Source organism: Lethenteron reissneri, chromosome 50 (genome assembly GCF_015708825.2).
Source record: "Lethenteron reissneri isolate LAM-NWPU_2019-01 chromosome 50, ASM1570882v1, whole genome shotgun sequence".
Classification (NCBI taxonomy): domain Eukaryota; kingdom Metazoa; phylum Chordata; class Hyperoartia; order Petromyzontiformes; family Petromyzontidae; genus Lethenteron; species Lethenteron reissneri.
The window spans coordinates 3,385,950-3,401,476 of record NC_083828.1 but is presented as its reverse complement, the minus strand read 5'-3'; the positions used below and the strand labels follow the sequence as shown (position 1 = coordinate 3,401,476).

Here is a 15,527-nt window from a genome sequence, read left to right as displayed (position 1 = left end):
CTCAAGCCAGAGGAAGAGAGGATTCTAGCCGCCCGTTTCAAAGACCAATGTGGGCTGGGTTGTGGCCCATTGAACACGCATATAAAGGATTTATAGTGAAAAACTTTGTTTTTACGGGTTAATTTTTTACTTTTCAGAAAGGGTGCAATTAGTCCCCACAATTGCACACACACACACGGGGGCACGTGTCCACACACACAGACACACACACAGACACAAGCACTCGATTCAACCTACTTCGGTGGCATGAGACTGAGTCGGACCTTCAGCCAGGATGTTAATTCTCAACTTTCACAACCACGCATTCTAACCGCGGTGCTACCAGCCTGCAAAAGCAACACTGGGATGCCTCACGTACTAATAGACAGTATATAGTGCATTAGCTCTTTAGCCAATATTTGCATTTTAACGCTGAGTGTCATTGATAGTTTTCCTACAGCAAACAACACAGTCTATTGATTCTGGTGGAAGGCCATTGATATATGGGCAAGCCAAACCTGTCATCGAGCACTGGGGTGGTGCTGGTGGTTTACTGGTGCTCTGCACAGAGGGTTTCATTCTACACCAATAGAAAAAACAACAACATTCGTCAATAACACTCCTTCCCACCTCCAAAAGGCTAAATGTAGAATGGGTCACAATATGAGCAATGGCCCATTTTCAGCACATGACCATGAGTCAGAGGTGTGGACTCGAGTCATGTGACTTGGACTCGAGTCAGACTCGAGTCATGAATTTGATGACTTCAGACTCGACTTGGACTTGCATAACAATGACTTTGTCTCACCTCTGAGGTGTGGACTCGAGTCATGTGACTTGGACTCGAGTCAGACTTGAGTCATGAATTTGATGACTTCAGACTCGACTTGGACTTGCATAACAATGACTTTGTCCCACCTCTGCCATGAGCCATTGCCCGAAACGTCGTGCATGTATTTTATGTATTTAGTTGAATGTATATTCGTTTATTTATGGCAGCGTTGTTGACGAATATGTTGAGTTTTGTTTTTGCAATTGGTGTCTAATGAAGTACTGTACCTGTGCACCATTTGCCAACGCAGCAGTGTCACCAAATAATGTTTAATCATTAGGCACATTTACGATTGGTTACAGGTTAGCCAAGTGGTGAACTATTTTAAACGGAACTCTATTTTATTTTACCAAGTAAGGCCCACTGAGTTATATAGCACTTTTTTTCCAGAAGCGACCTGGCCACAAATGATTACTCAATGAAGTGGCTTATCATTTGGAAATGTATAGCAGCCAGATACTCCTAACGCATGTTTACAAATGTGTAGGGAGAACATGCAAACTCAGTGTACAGCAGCAGGCGTCAGGGTCGGGATTGAACCCACGACCTCCTGCATACCAGGCGAGGGAGTAAACATCACCACGGCGCCAAGTACAAGCAAATTTAAGTCCTATGTACATCGATTTTAAGCACTGTTTTAGCTTCCTTCCACACACACACACAATATGGACTCAAACATCCAGTCAGGTCAAAAGGTCATAGTAGTTAATACTTTGAATGCCTAAACCCCTCATCACTTTATTTAGTGAGATCCCGTATTTTTTGCAGTCGGGTTTCCATGGTGGCGAGATGTTAACTACCTCCTGGTATGCAAGAGGTCGTGGGTTAAATTCCGACCCTGATGCCGACTGTATATTTTCAGTTTGCATGTTCTCCCCGTGGTCGCGTCGATTTTTCTCCGGGTCCGTGTTCAGAGTTTTTGGCTGCTGCTTTAAATTTCCGAACACGAAGGAAGAAAAAAACCCAAGAAAATAATCCCGTTGATTCTGTAAAAATGACACAAAACAGAATAGATTTTTTTAACAGAGCTACGGCCCTGAAATGTATGGAATTTCTGCAGTAATTTCTCTATCCGCCTCTAATATGTGGTGGCGGTGGCAGTTGTATCCAAGAGTGACACAAAGGCCTGTACACAAAAGACTCACCCGTTGTGCATTATGCAAAAACGCTCCTAAAGAAATGCATTGCGGTCACCTTTTGTTAATTTTATTTAATTTTATCAATTTTATTTTACTTATCAAAATAAAATTTAGTAAATGTGACCGACTGACAGCAGCAGGAGTGATACAGAGATGGACAACTGTAGACCGGTTTTGTTCTTATTTTGACTCATCCGTATCATATAGTCACCAATACTCACTGCTGCAAAGTCTGCCTCTGAGAAGCATATCCACTTGGCATGGTTTTCCAGAGGCATACTTTGTCGCTCAAATTTGTTTTGATAGTGACATCAGACAAGGGGACCACAATGCAGTTCTTTAGGAACTGCTGATGTTTTTTTTTTGCATAATGCACAAAGCCCTGTGCGCTTTCTGTACAATGTTACTGTGTGCTGTTTAAATCTTATGGTTTTTCCTGCGCCGTGCTGTTTTTCCCATTATGATGGCTATCTCTCATTACTTCCACAGATATGTTTCAAGCATTGCATGGTGAACACATCTGCAATGCATTACGGAATGCTGCAGAATAATCTCATTTACTAAGTGCGAAATATGGCACAAACAAGGTTATGTGCTCATTGCACAACATGCATTGAAAAAGAGACCACCCCCGGTTGTAAATTAGGGTGAAAGAACAAAGTCACTGAAGCTTGCAATCTTCACTGTACAGTCAGTGCTCGGCAGTGTTTCGCCTGCTCCGCCAGTTGTCCGCTAAGCATGCGACCGTCTGTTCCGCGAGTTGTCAGCTAATCGTGTGAATCCGTCTCTTGTATTCATAGCTGTAAGTCTTGTTTTACTGGCTTCATGTGGAGGCACGTGGTGTCCTCGAGTGACTTTTTAACCGTGCTTGCGTCAGCAATGGAGATTGCAAAAAGCTTTCCTTAAAAACTCTACGGGAGCCGCCCGTCTTGTTGATTGCCATCTTAAGCTACTCGTGGGGTGGTGCAAGCAGTTTCGCTCTGCTCAGTGCGTTTCCGCCTTCGAAGGGGGCATTTTAAACGTTTGTGCGGTTTAAACGTTCGTTTTTTTTTGCTTGCCGATTTAAAAAAAATGGATTTTCTGTTCAAGTTTTTTTCAGGTGGGGAGAATTCGTCCGCCATGCCCCCGTCGCCGCCTGCGTCGTCCCAAGGGACATCGGGACCTGCGGCTCTGCACTTGACCGTCAATGGGAAGGACTACACAGGTCAGTTGACTTCACAAGCACGAACTCCGTTTTTAGTTTGGATCCTTCATCAGCCAACGCCGCACACGTGCTCATGCAGTGCAGCGTTTCCGTCTCGAGCCGAGGTCAAATCTCAACCTTTCTTCCCCCGCATTCGTTCCCGCACTGCGGTCGTAGCTGCCTGAATGGCGAAAACACCCGGACGCAAACGGTCTGCTATTTGCAGGAGGCAGTACATTCCCCGGTTAAGCTGTGGTAAAGTAACCGCTTAAACGACTACGTTGCATTTAATATTCAAGAAAACACGGCAGAATTTCTTGCAAACCGGTAGAAGATAAATGTTTCCTGCATAGTTTTTACTTGGTTGAGAAAACTAACAGCAGTATCTCCCCCTACTTGCAGACTAATGTCCACTTGCAGACTGGTGCTGTGTACACCTTATGGCAGCACAGCAGGGATGGCTGCCACTGGAGGTGCCCTGGGCTAAACTGCAGCAGAGCATCGGAATTGGTTGGGATGAGAATCAGAATCTTCATTTAGACTGGAGGAATCCGATGAGCCATGGAGCTCTTTTTTACAGATGTTCAGGAAGGGCGGGTCAGCAAGTTATGACAACAAACAATATAAAAACATGCAAATTATATAAGTACATAAATTCCTGTAGATTTTTCAAGACCAAATGCAGGCTAGGGGAAGGCAGCAAAACAACAACAAAAGCAGTGCCAGACCACACCAAGGCAACTGACAGTCCTTCAATTAAAATGCACATTAAAATTGAACTCTCGTGATGAGGTATGATGTAAGGTGCCGCTTGAGTTTCAAAGGCATTTAAGCAAATACAATATACAGTACAGTGTTCCCTCGTTATTCGCGAAGGATACGTTCCGAAGATGCTCGTGAACATCAAATTTTGTGGATAATGATATTGCCCCACAAATATCGTACACACAACGTCTGCAGATGCCTTTGAAAGCTTCGAGAAGTTCTCTCCCTCTCTCTCTATCCCTCTCATTACTTTATCTCATAACTTTTTCGCATCACATTTTCTCTCATCGCTTTATCTCTTCACTTTCCTTCTCTCTTTCTCAATGCAGCCGTGTAGAGTTCCAGATGCGATTCGCGGATAGCCAAAATCGCGGATAGAAAGTTGCATGGATTTATGTACTGTATGTTGAACTTCTTTCGCACCGTGCGTTGCGAATCGTGCTAATCAGAGGTGCAGGGAAGGACAACAAACTAAACACAAAAATCAGTTCTTAAGAAATTAATTTTCCATATAGATTTAAAAGTGTATAGCTTCAGTGGCTTCCTGATATCGGACGGAAGAGCCTTTCTGGATGGCCGCAGAAGCGCATCTGAAGGCGCGCGGTGCGGTGGCCACCTCTGTAAATAACGGGGGAATCCTGCACAGTGTCATGCAAATCCTCATCCTTGCCTTGCAGTGGAAAACCCGGACCCGCGCACTACGCTGAGCGAGTTCCTGCGCGGAACGCTGCGTTTGAGCGGCACCAAGGTGATGTGCCATGAAGGAGGCTGCGGCTGCTGCGTCGTCACCGTGCAGTACGCGGATCCCCTGCAGCCTGACAAAGTGCTCACCGAGTCCATCAATTCCGTACGTATGTACTGTATTTATGTGGAACCTCTTTTGCACAGTACTTAGCCAACCGCGCGCATCGAAGGTGCGGAGGACGGATAACAATCTCAACATATTCGTGGTTCTTTCGGTAAAGTCACATAGAAGGGAAATAATAAAATAATAAAAATATTAAACAATAAAAATTCTCACGACGTTTCGACTGCAACACAAGCAATCATCATCAGGTGTGAAATCCACAGCAAGAGCATTTTCCACAGCAAGAACATGTTCTTGCTGTGGATTTCACACCTGATGATGATTGCTTGTGTTGCAGTCGAAACGTCGTGATAATTTTTATTGTTTTATTTTTTTATTATTGTATTATTTCCCTTCTACGTGACTTTACCGAAAGAACCAAGAATATGAATCCCTGCAGTCACGAAAGCTTTAAATCAAAAAATCTCAACGTAAAAAGCAGTTTTATAGAAATACGTTTTCAATCCGGATTTTAAAAGTGCAGCGCAACCAATGGCTTCCTGATATCGGATGGAAGAGTGTTCCAGACGGCCGTGGAAGGGCATCGGAAAGCGCGCGATGCGGTGACCGTCTTTGTTCGATGGCTAGCCAAAAGCCGCTGCGGCTGCTGCGAGGATGACCGGAGTTCGCTTGACGGTTTATGGTCCTCCATGAGATCAGCAAGGTATTTGTCCTTCATCTGTGGCAAGCGCTTTGAGTGCACGCCTCGCACGGACCCACTCGCTCGCCCTACTCACTCGCTGCCTATCTCTGCGCGTGTTGAAGCCATTCATGGTCTGAACCCGGCGGCTGCCCTGGTTAATACTCCATCTGTATTAGCCACGAAATACACGTCGACTGCTTCACGGTGGCCGTTAAACATCCCGTCGCGTTAGTCGAAAAGAGCAGGCTAACACCGGTGGTGATGTTTTCACCACGCAGTGCTATGAAACTCGTCACCTGAGTTTGATTCCCGGCTGCTGTCTTCCCCATGCAGTGCCTGGCGCCACTGTGCTCCCTGGACGGGCATCACGTGATCACTGTGGAGGGCGTTGGGGTGGTGCGTGGTGCGCGCGGCCTTCACCCCGTGCAGCAGAGGCTGGTGGAACACCATGGGATTCAGTGTGGCTACTGCAGCCCCGGCTTCGTCATGCAGATGTACAGGTGAGGCTCCCGCACCGAGCGCTCGTGCATTGGAGTCAACTGAATGAAACAATTGATCACACTTAAAACACGTAGGTTTTGAGAGCCAATGTTATGATTTGTTAAAAAAAGACAAACTGTAAGGCACATTCTCTACCAAATACAGGCAATCCTCTAATTACGATGGAGATGCGTTACGACGACCTCATCGTAAGTCGAAAATATCGTAAGTCGAAGATGGCCTAGCCTACCCAGGAGTCTTAAAGAATGGTGATAATTTAGCAAAACAGAGCCATTTACACTACCGTACTGCATAAACTATATACTCTATGTATTTATTAATTACAATACTGTATTGCACAGTAAAATTAAAAGTAAAAAAAACAAGGTAAATTCTTAGCCTGCCTATATGAACTGCAATTGAATAGAACGTTTTTTCAGGAAACAATCCTATCTGCTATAAAAACTTTTAACATGCATTGAACGTTTCGTATCGTGGTAACCCTAAAATGAAATCGCTAAAGCTACGTATCATACGTGCATTGAACGTATCGTAACGTATCATATTGTACTGTACTCACCAAGATTATTTTACAATTTTGTCATATCGCTATCGCCATCGTGAGATCGAAATATCGTAAGTCGGACCATCGTAACTCGGGGACTACTTGTACAGCAAAACAAAATAATTGATCACGTATACAAGTGTTTAACACGCCAATTATTATTATGAGTTAAAGAATAATATGCACAATCACATTTATCGATTGGATACAACATTTTGCTTGCAACTACATCAATCATCATCAGGACAAGATTTAGGAATTCAGAATGTTCTGTCTAATGGATGAATATTGTTACGAGAATTATCGCCTGCTTCGTAAAGTGAACTAACGTCGATATTAGCGCTCACAAAAAACAAATATAAACACCCCCTTATAGCCTTAAACAGACTGTTGAGGCAAGTGTTGTTAGCGAGCACCTATGAAAGCTGGCACGGCACTCGAGGGGGTGGGTGGCCATCACCACGCCCGGCCGCCTTTGTCTCCCAAGTGGCAATGTTTAAACACCACACAAGGTACTAATTTGAGGCTGAGTCGATCTAGGGGAGGCCCAGGACTGGTTCAGATAATCGTCACTAGTGTTAGCCGTGAGCGTGTTATCGAACTAACTCGGGTCGCCAAGTTCATCGCGCAGCACGCAAACCGGTACACTACCCCTCCCCACTCACGCGCACACACGCACGCACGCATCCCCGTACACACACACACTCAAGCTGGCTGTGTCCCGTCTCCTCCGTGTCATGAACCCATAGTCTGCTCGCCAGCAATCCGACCCCCAGTCAGCAGGAGGTGGAGGACGTGTTTGATGGGAACATTTGTCGCTGCACAGGTTAGTGTGCGTGCATTGTGCATCCAATGTCTAGGCCTGATTTTCAAAACAAATAAAAGAGTGTCATGCAATTTTATATTATTGCCCACAAACCACACTAGTATCACTGGGAGAAAGTACTGCTGGGTGCCACGGTGGCGAGATTTGAATTACCTCGTCTGGTATGCAGAACGTAGTGGGTTCGATCCCGACCCTGACGCCTGCATATTTGGAGTTTGCGTGTCTCTCTCTCCCCGTGGTCATGTGGATTTTTTCGCTGGGCCCTCCGTTTTTTCCATCCACACTTGGAAACATGCGTTTAGAATATTGGGTTGCTCTAAATGTCCACATGATAAGCCACTTGGTTGAGCTATCTTTTGTGGCCCAGTCGCTTTTGAAAAAGAGCTACATAGCTCAGTGGGCCTTACCTGGTAAAACAAAGAAAATGGTTTAGTTCGAGATGCATACTGTTCATCCCGTGTTTTATCGCCCTTTCGTTTTAATTTCCCCAATTGAGAAACGTACAAAATTAAAACCCCTTTTGTCTTTCAGGTTATCGCCCGATCCTGGATGCGATGAAGTCATTTGCGAAAGATGGGAAATCCCCATTGAGCCCGTCTTGCCTTGACATCGAGGTAAGAGCAAACCCTGCCGTGCCAAAGCGGCACAGGAGAAAACTCGTTTCTCCCAAATAGTTTTCCACCTTGCTCTCGCTGATCGCGTGGTGAGATAAAGAAACTGGCCAAGCGGTGCACCATTCCTTATCCGGGGGCAGAGCAGGCGTTGCAATTCAGTGCAGTTTATTTGGAAGTACCCTGTGAGCTGAGAAGCTCTTGAATCGGTTTTCATCAACAAAATCATCTGTGCCCTGGCAAACGTAACGTACATAGCAGGTCGCAAGAAATGTTGAAATAAAAAGAAATACAGAATCGAAATATTTCTTGACACTGGAGGAATCCGATGTCCAGTAGTTTTCACAGATGTCCAGAAAAAATGACAACAAATCACATAATGTAGAGTATATTACAAAAATACATATTTTAAATATTTTACTAAAGTGAGGCAGCAGGAGCTATCGCAGGTCTCAATTACAGAAGCGCTCTTCTCCCCTCCCGACACAGAACTGCCTGCCCCATTTAACACGTTCCTTCGGAGTGGGCAGGTAGAAACTTGGCTGGACAGCGCATTCGTGCACAACAGACAAATATGCACAACAGACAGACAAATAATCTCTGGTGGGCAGTGTGGAACCTGTTGTTCCTACCTGTAATATGAAGCTTATGCCTGACATGGAACACTGATTTAATTGCGTTGAAGAACTTTGGTCCCATCTCGTACAGAGCTGACCAAATTCTCCGGGTTAGAAGGTGCTCCAGAAAGTAAGGCGCGCCCCGAGATTTGTGGTCGTTTTGAAAAAAAAAAAGTCTTGTTATGTTTTATTTTTATTATTTTATTACTTCCCTTCTACGTGACTTTACCGAAAGAACCAAGAAGATGAATCCCTGCAGTCACGAAAGCTTAAAATCGATGATTTAGTTATTTATTTATTATTTCCCTTCTACGTGACTTTACCGAAAGAACCAAGAAGATGAATCCCTGCAGTCACGAAAGCTTCAAATCGAAATTTAAATCTTGCTTCATAATCGGGAGAATACGGTACAGCCCACGGCTCGACTTGCAACCGTCGTACAGGAACCCAATCAGTTCGTAGGTGCGGGGGTCGCCCGTACTTTGGAGAGCCATCTTCCTGAAGAACAGTGTGTTCTCTTGATCATAAGACTTCAGCCCCACATTTTTTCCTTAAAATACATGGTGGGGGTGTGGGGGGCGAGGATGTTTTATAATCGAGAGAATATTGCGTGTTTCATCCGATACAATATCCTTTCGTCATTTGCACCTTGGCTCTCACCTGCTGTCAAAAATGAGTTCACTTCACGCAAATTCCTCATCTCTCCACTGGCTCCCAATCCAATCCTCTACCAACTGCACGATCGCCCTCCCCGCCCTTCAAGAACTTCCAAGGACCCGCTCCTGGCCGCCCCTCTCCTCTGCGACTCTCTCCTCCACACTTGCACCCCATCAACCCATTCCTTCTGCCGCAGTAACCAACGCCTTCTGTTTTCATCCAGAGTCAACCTCGCCCGAATGAGAAGTCGCTTATTCGCTGCTATTGGCGTCAGGCCTAAAATTCCAGGCTGCGTGGCCGTCCACGCTTCGTGCCTTCATCCCCCTCTTCAAAATCCAGTCACAAGACCTTTTCCTTTGCCTGGCTGACTGTCCCTGAACCATGCTGCCCTCGTGACGTGAACTCACCCCATGTTTGTGCGGTGCTTTGAGACGCGGTCGCGTTCAGACGCTGCGTGCATCCAGTTCCTGTTGCCGCCGCAAGTAGTTTATTTTCGCCGATATAAATTTTCACTACTTTCACCATGTCGTATAAGCATCATGACATGCGCGCTGGATCTCCCGCTGCCAATATTTTCCATAGAGCACCGTATCGTATTCGAACGCACGTAGATGTAAATACTAACAGCTGTGGCATGTGGCAAGATGTACCGGCTGCGTTTATGGCTCTGCCATCGATTGCCTGCTGACTTGAGTCACGTGCATCTTGTATTTACCGAGGACATTATTATGTTATGTCGCACGTTCATCACTCATTAACTAACCATTAGCGGTCATAAGCGCTGACATTAGCGCTGACATTAGCGCTGATTTGTGCCTTGTTTTCCATTACAGGCTTTGTGTTGGTAAATCATTGGACGTGTTTTAGATGACTCTCTCAGGCAGTTTAATAGGGCTCACTCAGCCTAGGCCTAGACATCGCTCCGTCATGCTTGAAGAACTTTGGTTCCATCCCGTACAGAGCTTATCAAATTCTCCGGGTTATAAGAAGCTCCAGAAAGTAATAAAACCGTGGTTCTCCATTTGTCAGTCATTTCGTTTCATTAATAATGTTAGCCCTCAGACCAGGGATAGGTTGAAATAAGTTAAAGAGATATTTTTTTATTCAATCTGGAAAAAATCTAATTTTGCATGGAGATACGTGTTAAAATCTTCTCTGTCCTTTGCCAATATTTATTTGAATTGTGCTCATGGCATCATGTCAGGAGATGATGCATCCTCGTAGAATGCTTACACGGCAGTGGATGTTTTAGAGATCGGCCTGCAGATGGAGATATCATAGAACGACTACTGAAATGTTTCATAAGTTTTTGTTGTTTTTCTTTTTTCGAAATGCCTTTCAAGCAATAAAATACTTTTTCTATCCACTTTCCTGCACGCCCAAGCACTTTGTTATCCACGCCATAGGATTGTTGATTTTCCACCGCTGGCTCAGGGCTCTCAACGTGAAATTGAACAACCACAGGAAATAATTTTGACTTTGAGATAGTCTGAATCGACCCTCGCCGCAGCTCTGAGCTCACAACAAACCACAGCGCCACCCGGCCACATTTTTCACCATCGAGGGGCCTCCGTTCCCTCCCTCAGCTCGCCTCACGGCGCGCATGTGTGCAATTTGTACTTACGTACTTTATGCTTAAATAGCGATTTAAAGCTTTCGTGACTGCAGGGATTCATCTTCTTGCTTCTTTCGGTAAAGTCACGTAGAAGGGAAGTAATAAAATAAGAAAAATGAAACATAATAAAATAATTCTCACGACGTTTCGGCCACAATTCAAGCAGCCGTCCTCAGGTGAAACTTGCTCACTTTTTCTCCACCTTTGCACTCCCATCGTTGTTTTTTTGTTATTTCTTTGTTGTTCAAACGTGCTGGCCTGCCCCTGCTGGTGCATCTGTTAAAAAAAAGCGCTTCACAGCTCACCGGATTCCTCCAGGAGGAAGGAAAGAAAAGATTCCGAGCCTGAATTCACCGCTCTCGCCGCCACTTGTCCACACCGCGTGTCTCTCTCTCTCTTCCTCTCTCGGGCAGGACCTCAAGTTCTGCCCCAAGAATGGGCGGCCGTGCAGAGGCAACCACTCGTGCTCCTCGGGCGAAGCGACGGCCGCCGCCGCCGCCGCTGGCCCCGCTCATCTCTTTGCGGCTACCGACGTCAAGTGGTTCCGCCCCGTCTCGCTCACAGAGCTGCTTGTCGCCGTGGAGCGGCTGAGCGAGCAAAGCGTGAAGCTGGTGCGAGGAGACACGAGCAAGGGTGAGGGCCGAGGGAGGGGGAACGAATGGATTACGACCGGCGCAGTGGCAAGATGTTAACTACCTCGCCTGGTATACAGGAAGTCGTGGGTTCAATTCCGACCCTGACACCTGCTGTATATTTGGAGTTTGCATGTTTCTCTCCCCGCAGACATGTGGATCTTTCTCCGAGTCCACTTGTATTTTCCTCCACATTTATAAACATGCTGTTGAGAGTATATAAATGTTGCTATAAATTTCCACGTGGATAAACCACTTTGTTGAACTATCATTTGTGGCAACGTCACTTCTGAAAAAGAGCTGTACAGCTCAGTGGGCCTTACCTGGTAAAATAAAAATACTTAATAGTTTATAATTTCTGGTTTGATATTTTACCGAAAGCTGCCAGGCTGCCTTGGAGTAGGGATAACCGGCGCAGGGCACCGGCACTAGAGGACAAGGTGTCGCCTATCCATGATAATCCTATATCATACCGCATATTTGCGCTTCTGCGGCCTTCTGGAACACTCTTCCTTCCGATATTAGAAAAACACTGGGAGCTATGCACTTTTAAATCTAAATTGAAAACTAATTTCTTTAGAACTACTTTTTGTGTTGAGTTTGTAGTCCTTCCCCCGCACCTCCGATTAACACGGTTATGTTTATTAGGATCAGATTTTTGGTGGATCTTTTTTTTTTTGCTCATGGATCCTGGGACCCTTATTTGCCTCTCGGGGCGCTAAGCTTTTGCCGGGCGTGCTAATGCCGAGCGCCACCGCTGCTGTACATCTCCGCACGTGTGACAGGCGTCTACAAGACGGACGGACCCTTCCAGGCGTACGTCGATGTGAAGGGTGTGGCCGAGCTGTTCGCCGTGTCTCTCGAAGCCACGGGCCTGAGGGTGGGCTCATCCGTGAGCCTCAACAAGCTGATTGGCTCCCTGAGGGAGCATGCCGACCAATCGGAGTCCTTCGCAGCCGCCGCCGACCACCTGAGCAAAGTGGCCAATCAGTCTGTGCGAAACGTGAGCTGCGCAACATCGACGCTGCTTTGTCGTTTCTGACACAGGGAGATAACCGTACGGTTGGATCTGACTAACGAAAGACAAGATAACCATACGTTGGGTCTGAGACATAGGAGACATGATAACTGTACGGTTGAGTCTGAGACACGGGAGACAAGATAGACACTATAACTGTACGTTGGGTCTGAGACACGGGAGGCACGTAAGACACGAGAGACACGGGTCTGAGACACGGGCCTGAGACACGAGAGACACACTTTGACCTGACGTCATTTCCACCAGGCCGGCGGCTGGGCCGGCAACTTGATGATGAAGCACGCTCACCGCGACTTCGTCTCGGACGTCTTCGTCGTCCTGGAAGCGGCGGGCGCCAAAATCCGCATCAGCGACGTGTCCGGCGAGGTCTACCTGGACCTCGTGCAGTTCCTCAGCAAGGACATGAAGGGCAAGGTCGGTCATCTCTCAAGGCAGCGCCTCGCAGCCGTGCTCTCCGTTAGGCGGCCACGTAGATGCCTCGGGATTGGTCACGCAGTGCGCGCGTTGGTGTCGGCGTTGCCGTATTGCCACACTTGGTCTCCGCCGAGTCACCGGCCGCCCTCGCCATCGCAGACGTTCGCTGCCGTGGGCACCCGTGACTCGATGCCTCGCGGCACCCGAGCTGCATTTGCAGCTGGACCTGTGTTTAGTATGGCTCGTGTTCATAGCGTATTCTCCGTATTAGGAATTGATCATGGCTGAAGATGTGTTGTTGCTCTGGAGACCGGTCCACATTAAACCGCATCCACTGCACAAACCATGGCAGACGCGGATGCCTGATGCACAAATGTAAAATTAACAACTTTATAGTGCGCGACTGTGGTCATCCAGAACAGACCGTACAACAACGAAGCAATGCCCGATTCACAAATACGAAGGGGACGTCACAGCGATGATGATACACTCCGCTGCTCCTAACGCGCTTGTCTGGGCTTGATCACCTGAATGTGAAATTGTCGTCGTTGCTCTGCATCTATATCAGCCGATGATGATGATGATTGTGGATCTGGCTGGGTAGTGCAGTTGTTAGAGCGTGCAGTTCACAATCAGAAGATTGTAAGTTCATATCCAAGTCAGGAGTCAACTCAGCCATACACCAATCCAGGGTTGATAAAGTGAGTCTTCTGGATTTAATCCCATCTGTTGCAGGAATGAGGAATTTAGGGTTGTTGGGAAGAGGAGAGCGCCACCGTGCATTCGTTTGAATTGGAACCTACTCATGTCAGTCGATTATTGAATTTTAATTAACGTCACAATGTCTCGCTGTTCAAACGAGCACTGGGTGTGACGCTCATTTCCAGCTGTTGGCTCGGGTTTGGCGGTTGGATATCCCACGTTTCAAACGATAGGGGCGAGTTTCTCCACACGACAACCACTGCTGACACTTCTTACAAGATCAGAATCATAATATTTATTCTGGAGGAATCTGTTGAGCTATAAAGCTCTTTTTGACGGATGTCCAGTCGGGGCGGGTAAGAACGTTACAACAACAAACAGTACACAAACATGATAGGAGTGCGAAGTACAGGAGCGGTAAACAAGTCACCCACACACATACAAATAAAACTAAACCATCCCCGTCCTACCAGGCAAACCCTACTTAGGTATTAACTTGTTTTTCAGAAGCGACCTGGACACAAATGATATATCAGCAAAGTGGCCCATCGTTTGGGTGATGGTACCTCTACTGTATTTTAGCAACCCCGGTGGGATGATGAGTTGAGTCGACCCTAAACCGCGATTTGAGCTGGGGAATCTGCTGAATTGTGAGTCGTGCGCAGTGACCTCGAATAACCCCGCCTGTCGCTGGCCCGATGCGTGCGTGTGCCTGCACTGCATGTTCTGCTGTGTCAAATGAGACGCGTGCTCTCATTTTCGCAGGCATTCTTGAGCTAAATGTGGGGTGAAAGGAGCCGCTCAAGAAATGTAATTGAGCAATTTGGTGTCAGAGCTGGAATTAATTGAATGTCTCAATCGCTTGTTTGATTAATGTTTTGTCCTCCGTGACGCTGGCGGGTCACATTTGCATCGTTGAGCTGGCCTTTAGATTCATTGCAGCTGGCATTGCACTACCAACTTTGCGTGTGCTTTGTCACTGTGTGTATATAACCTGCTTCCGGAAATATCAAACGTTCAACACGTTCTTACAAGATAAAGCCCTAAAAGGAAAAAAAGGACGTATATATTGTTCTACATAATTGTATAATGAGCAACGTTTGAGGCATTTCCCGTTCTTCATAGCACATAAATGGATCCATATATATATAGTATGAAGTATAATATAATATTTGTGCTGTAAAGAAGGGCCAACGGTGCAAGTTTCTAAAATCCCTCTCACTACCTCTGTCCACCCAGCAGACTACACCACAGTCGATCAGCAGGTCACATATGGTGGGGTAAAGTGTGGGTAACGCCCACCATCTTCGAAGACGTATTGGCCCAATATCCTCTTAAGAGGCCCTTCCTTGAGCAAGTAACATCATCAACCACAACAACAACAAACCGCCACCTTCACCACTAAGTGGCGGTGACGTCACCACGGCGCTTGTGCCGGGCTAGGTGCACGTGAAGTGCCAAATGCTCGCTTGCAGGAGGTCGCAGGACAGAGCCAGGTGTTGTTGGGTTGACTGCGCAAGTCAATGCCGGGCGGGCTGTACCGTCGAAACGAAAAAACTAACCTCAATTTTTCTTGTTTTACATAGAATACGTTCATGACCGGAGCCACGCCATGCGAGAGCAGTTGAGAGAGCACGTCAATGTGCATTCGCATCCCCAAACGGCCGAAAGCGTCTGTTGATGATTGACAGTGTCCGTGTGGTGTGGTGTGCTGATTGATTCCATAGGTCATTGTCAGCATGGAAATTCCAAAGCTCACCCCGGGAGAAGTTTTCAAGTCGTTTAAAGTTATGATGAGAGCACAGGTGAGTAAACAGTTCACGCAAACCGGACTTTGCACAAGCCTGGCCATCTGCTGGTATTGTGAGAGGCACTTGTGTGTTGGTAATTTCGATGCATGTAACAATTTGTCCCCATACTATTCAGGAATTGATTTGTACAGTAAAACCTTGGATTGCGAGTAACTTGTTCTGCGAGTGTT

The 15,527-nt window shown here is 46.5% G+C and overlaps 1 protein-coding gene across 1 annotated transcript in view; it reads left to right on the top strand.

Moving 5' to 3' along the window:
• LOC133355247 (xanthine dehydrogenase-like) overlaps nucleotides 1-15,527 on the top strand; it is an 85,933-nt gene that overhangs the window by 4,592 nt on the left and 65,814 nt on the right. The window contains 9 exon segments of the mRNA XM_061572627.1: nucleotides 3,040-3,154; nucleotides 4,576-4,745; nucleotides 5,722-5,888; nucleotides 7,183-7,259; nucleotides 7,791-7,873; nucleotides 11,173-11,392; nucleotides 12,177-12,394; nucleotides 12,677-12,844; nucleotides 15,274-15,351. Of these exon segments, the coding sequence (XP_061428611.1) occupies nucleotides 3,070-3,154; nucleotides 4,576-4,745; nucleotides 5,722-5,888; nucleotides 7,183-7,259; nucleotides 7,791-7,873; nucleotides 11,173-11,392; nucleotides 12,177-12,394; nucleotides 12,677-12,844; nucleotides 15,274-15,351 (1,266 nt within the window). The 5' untranslated portion in view covers nucleotides 3,040-3,069.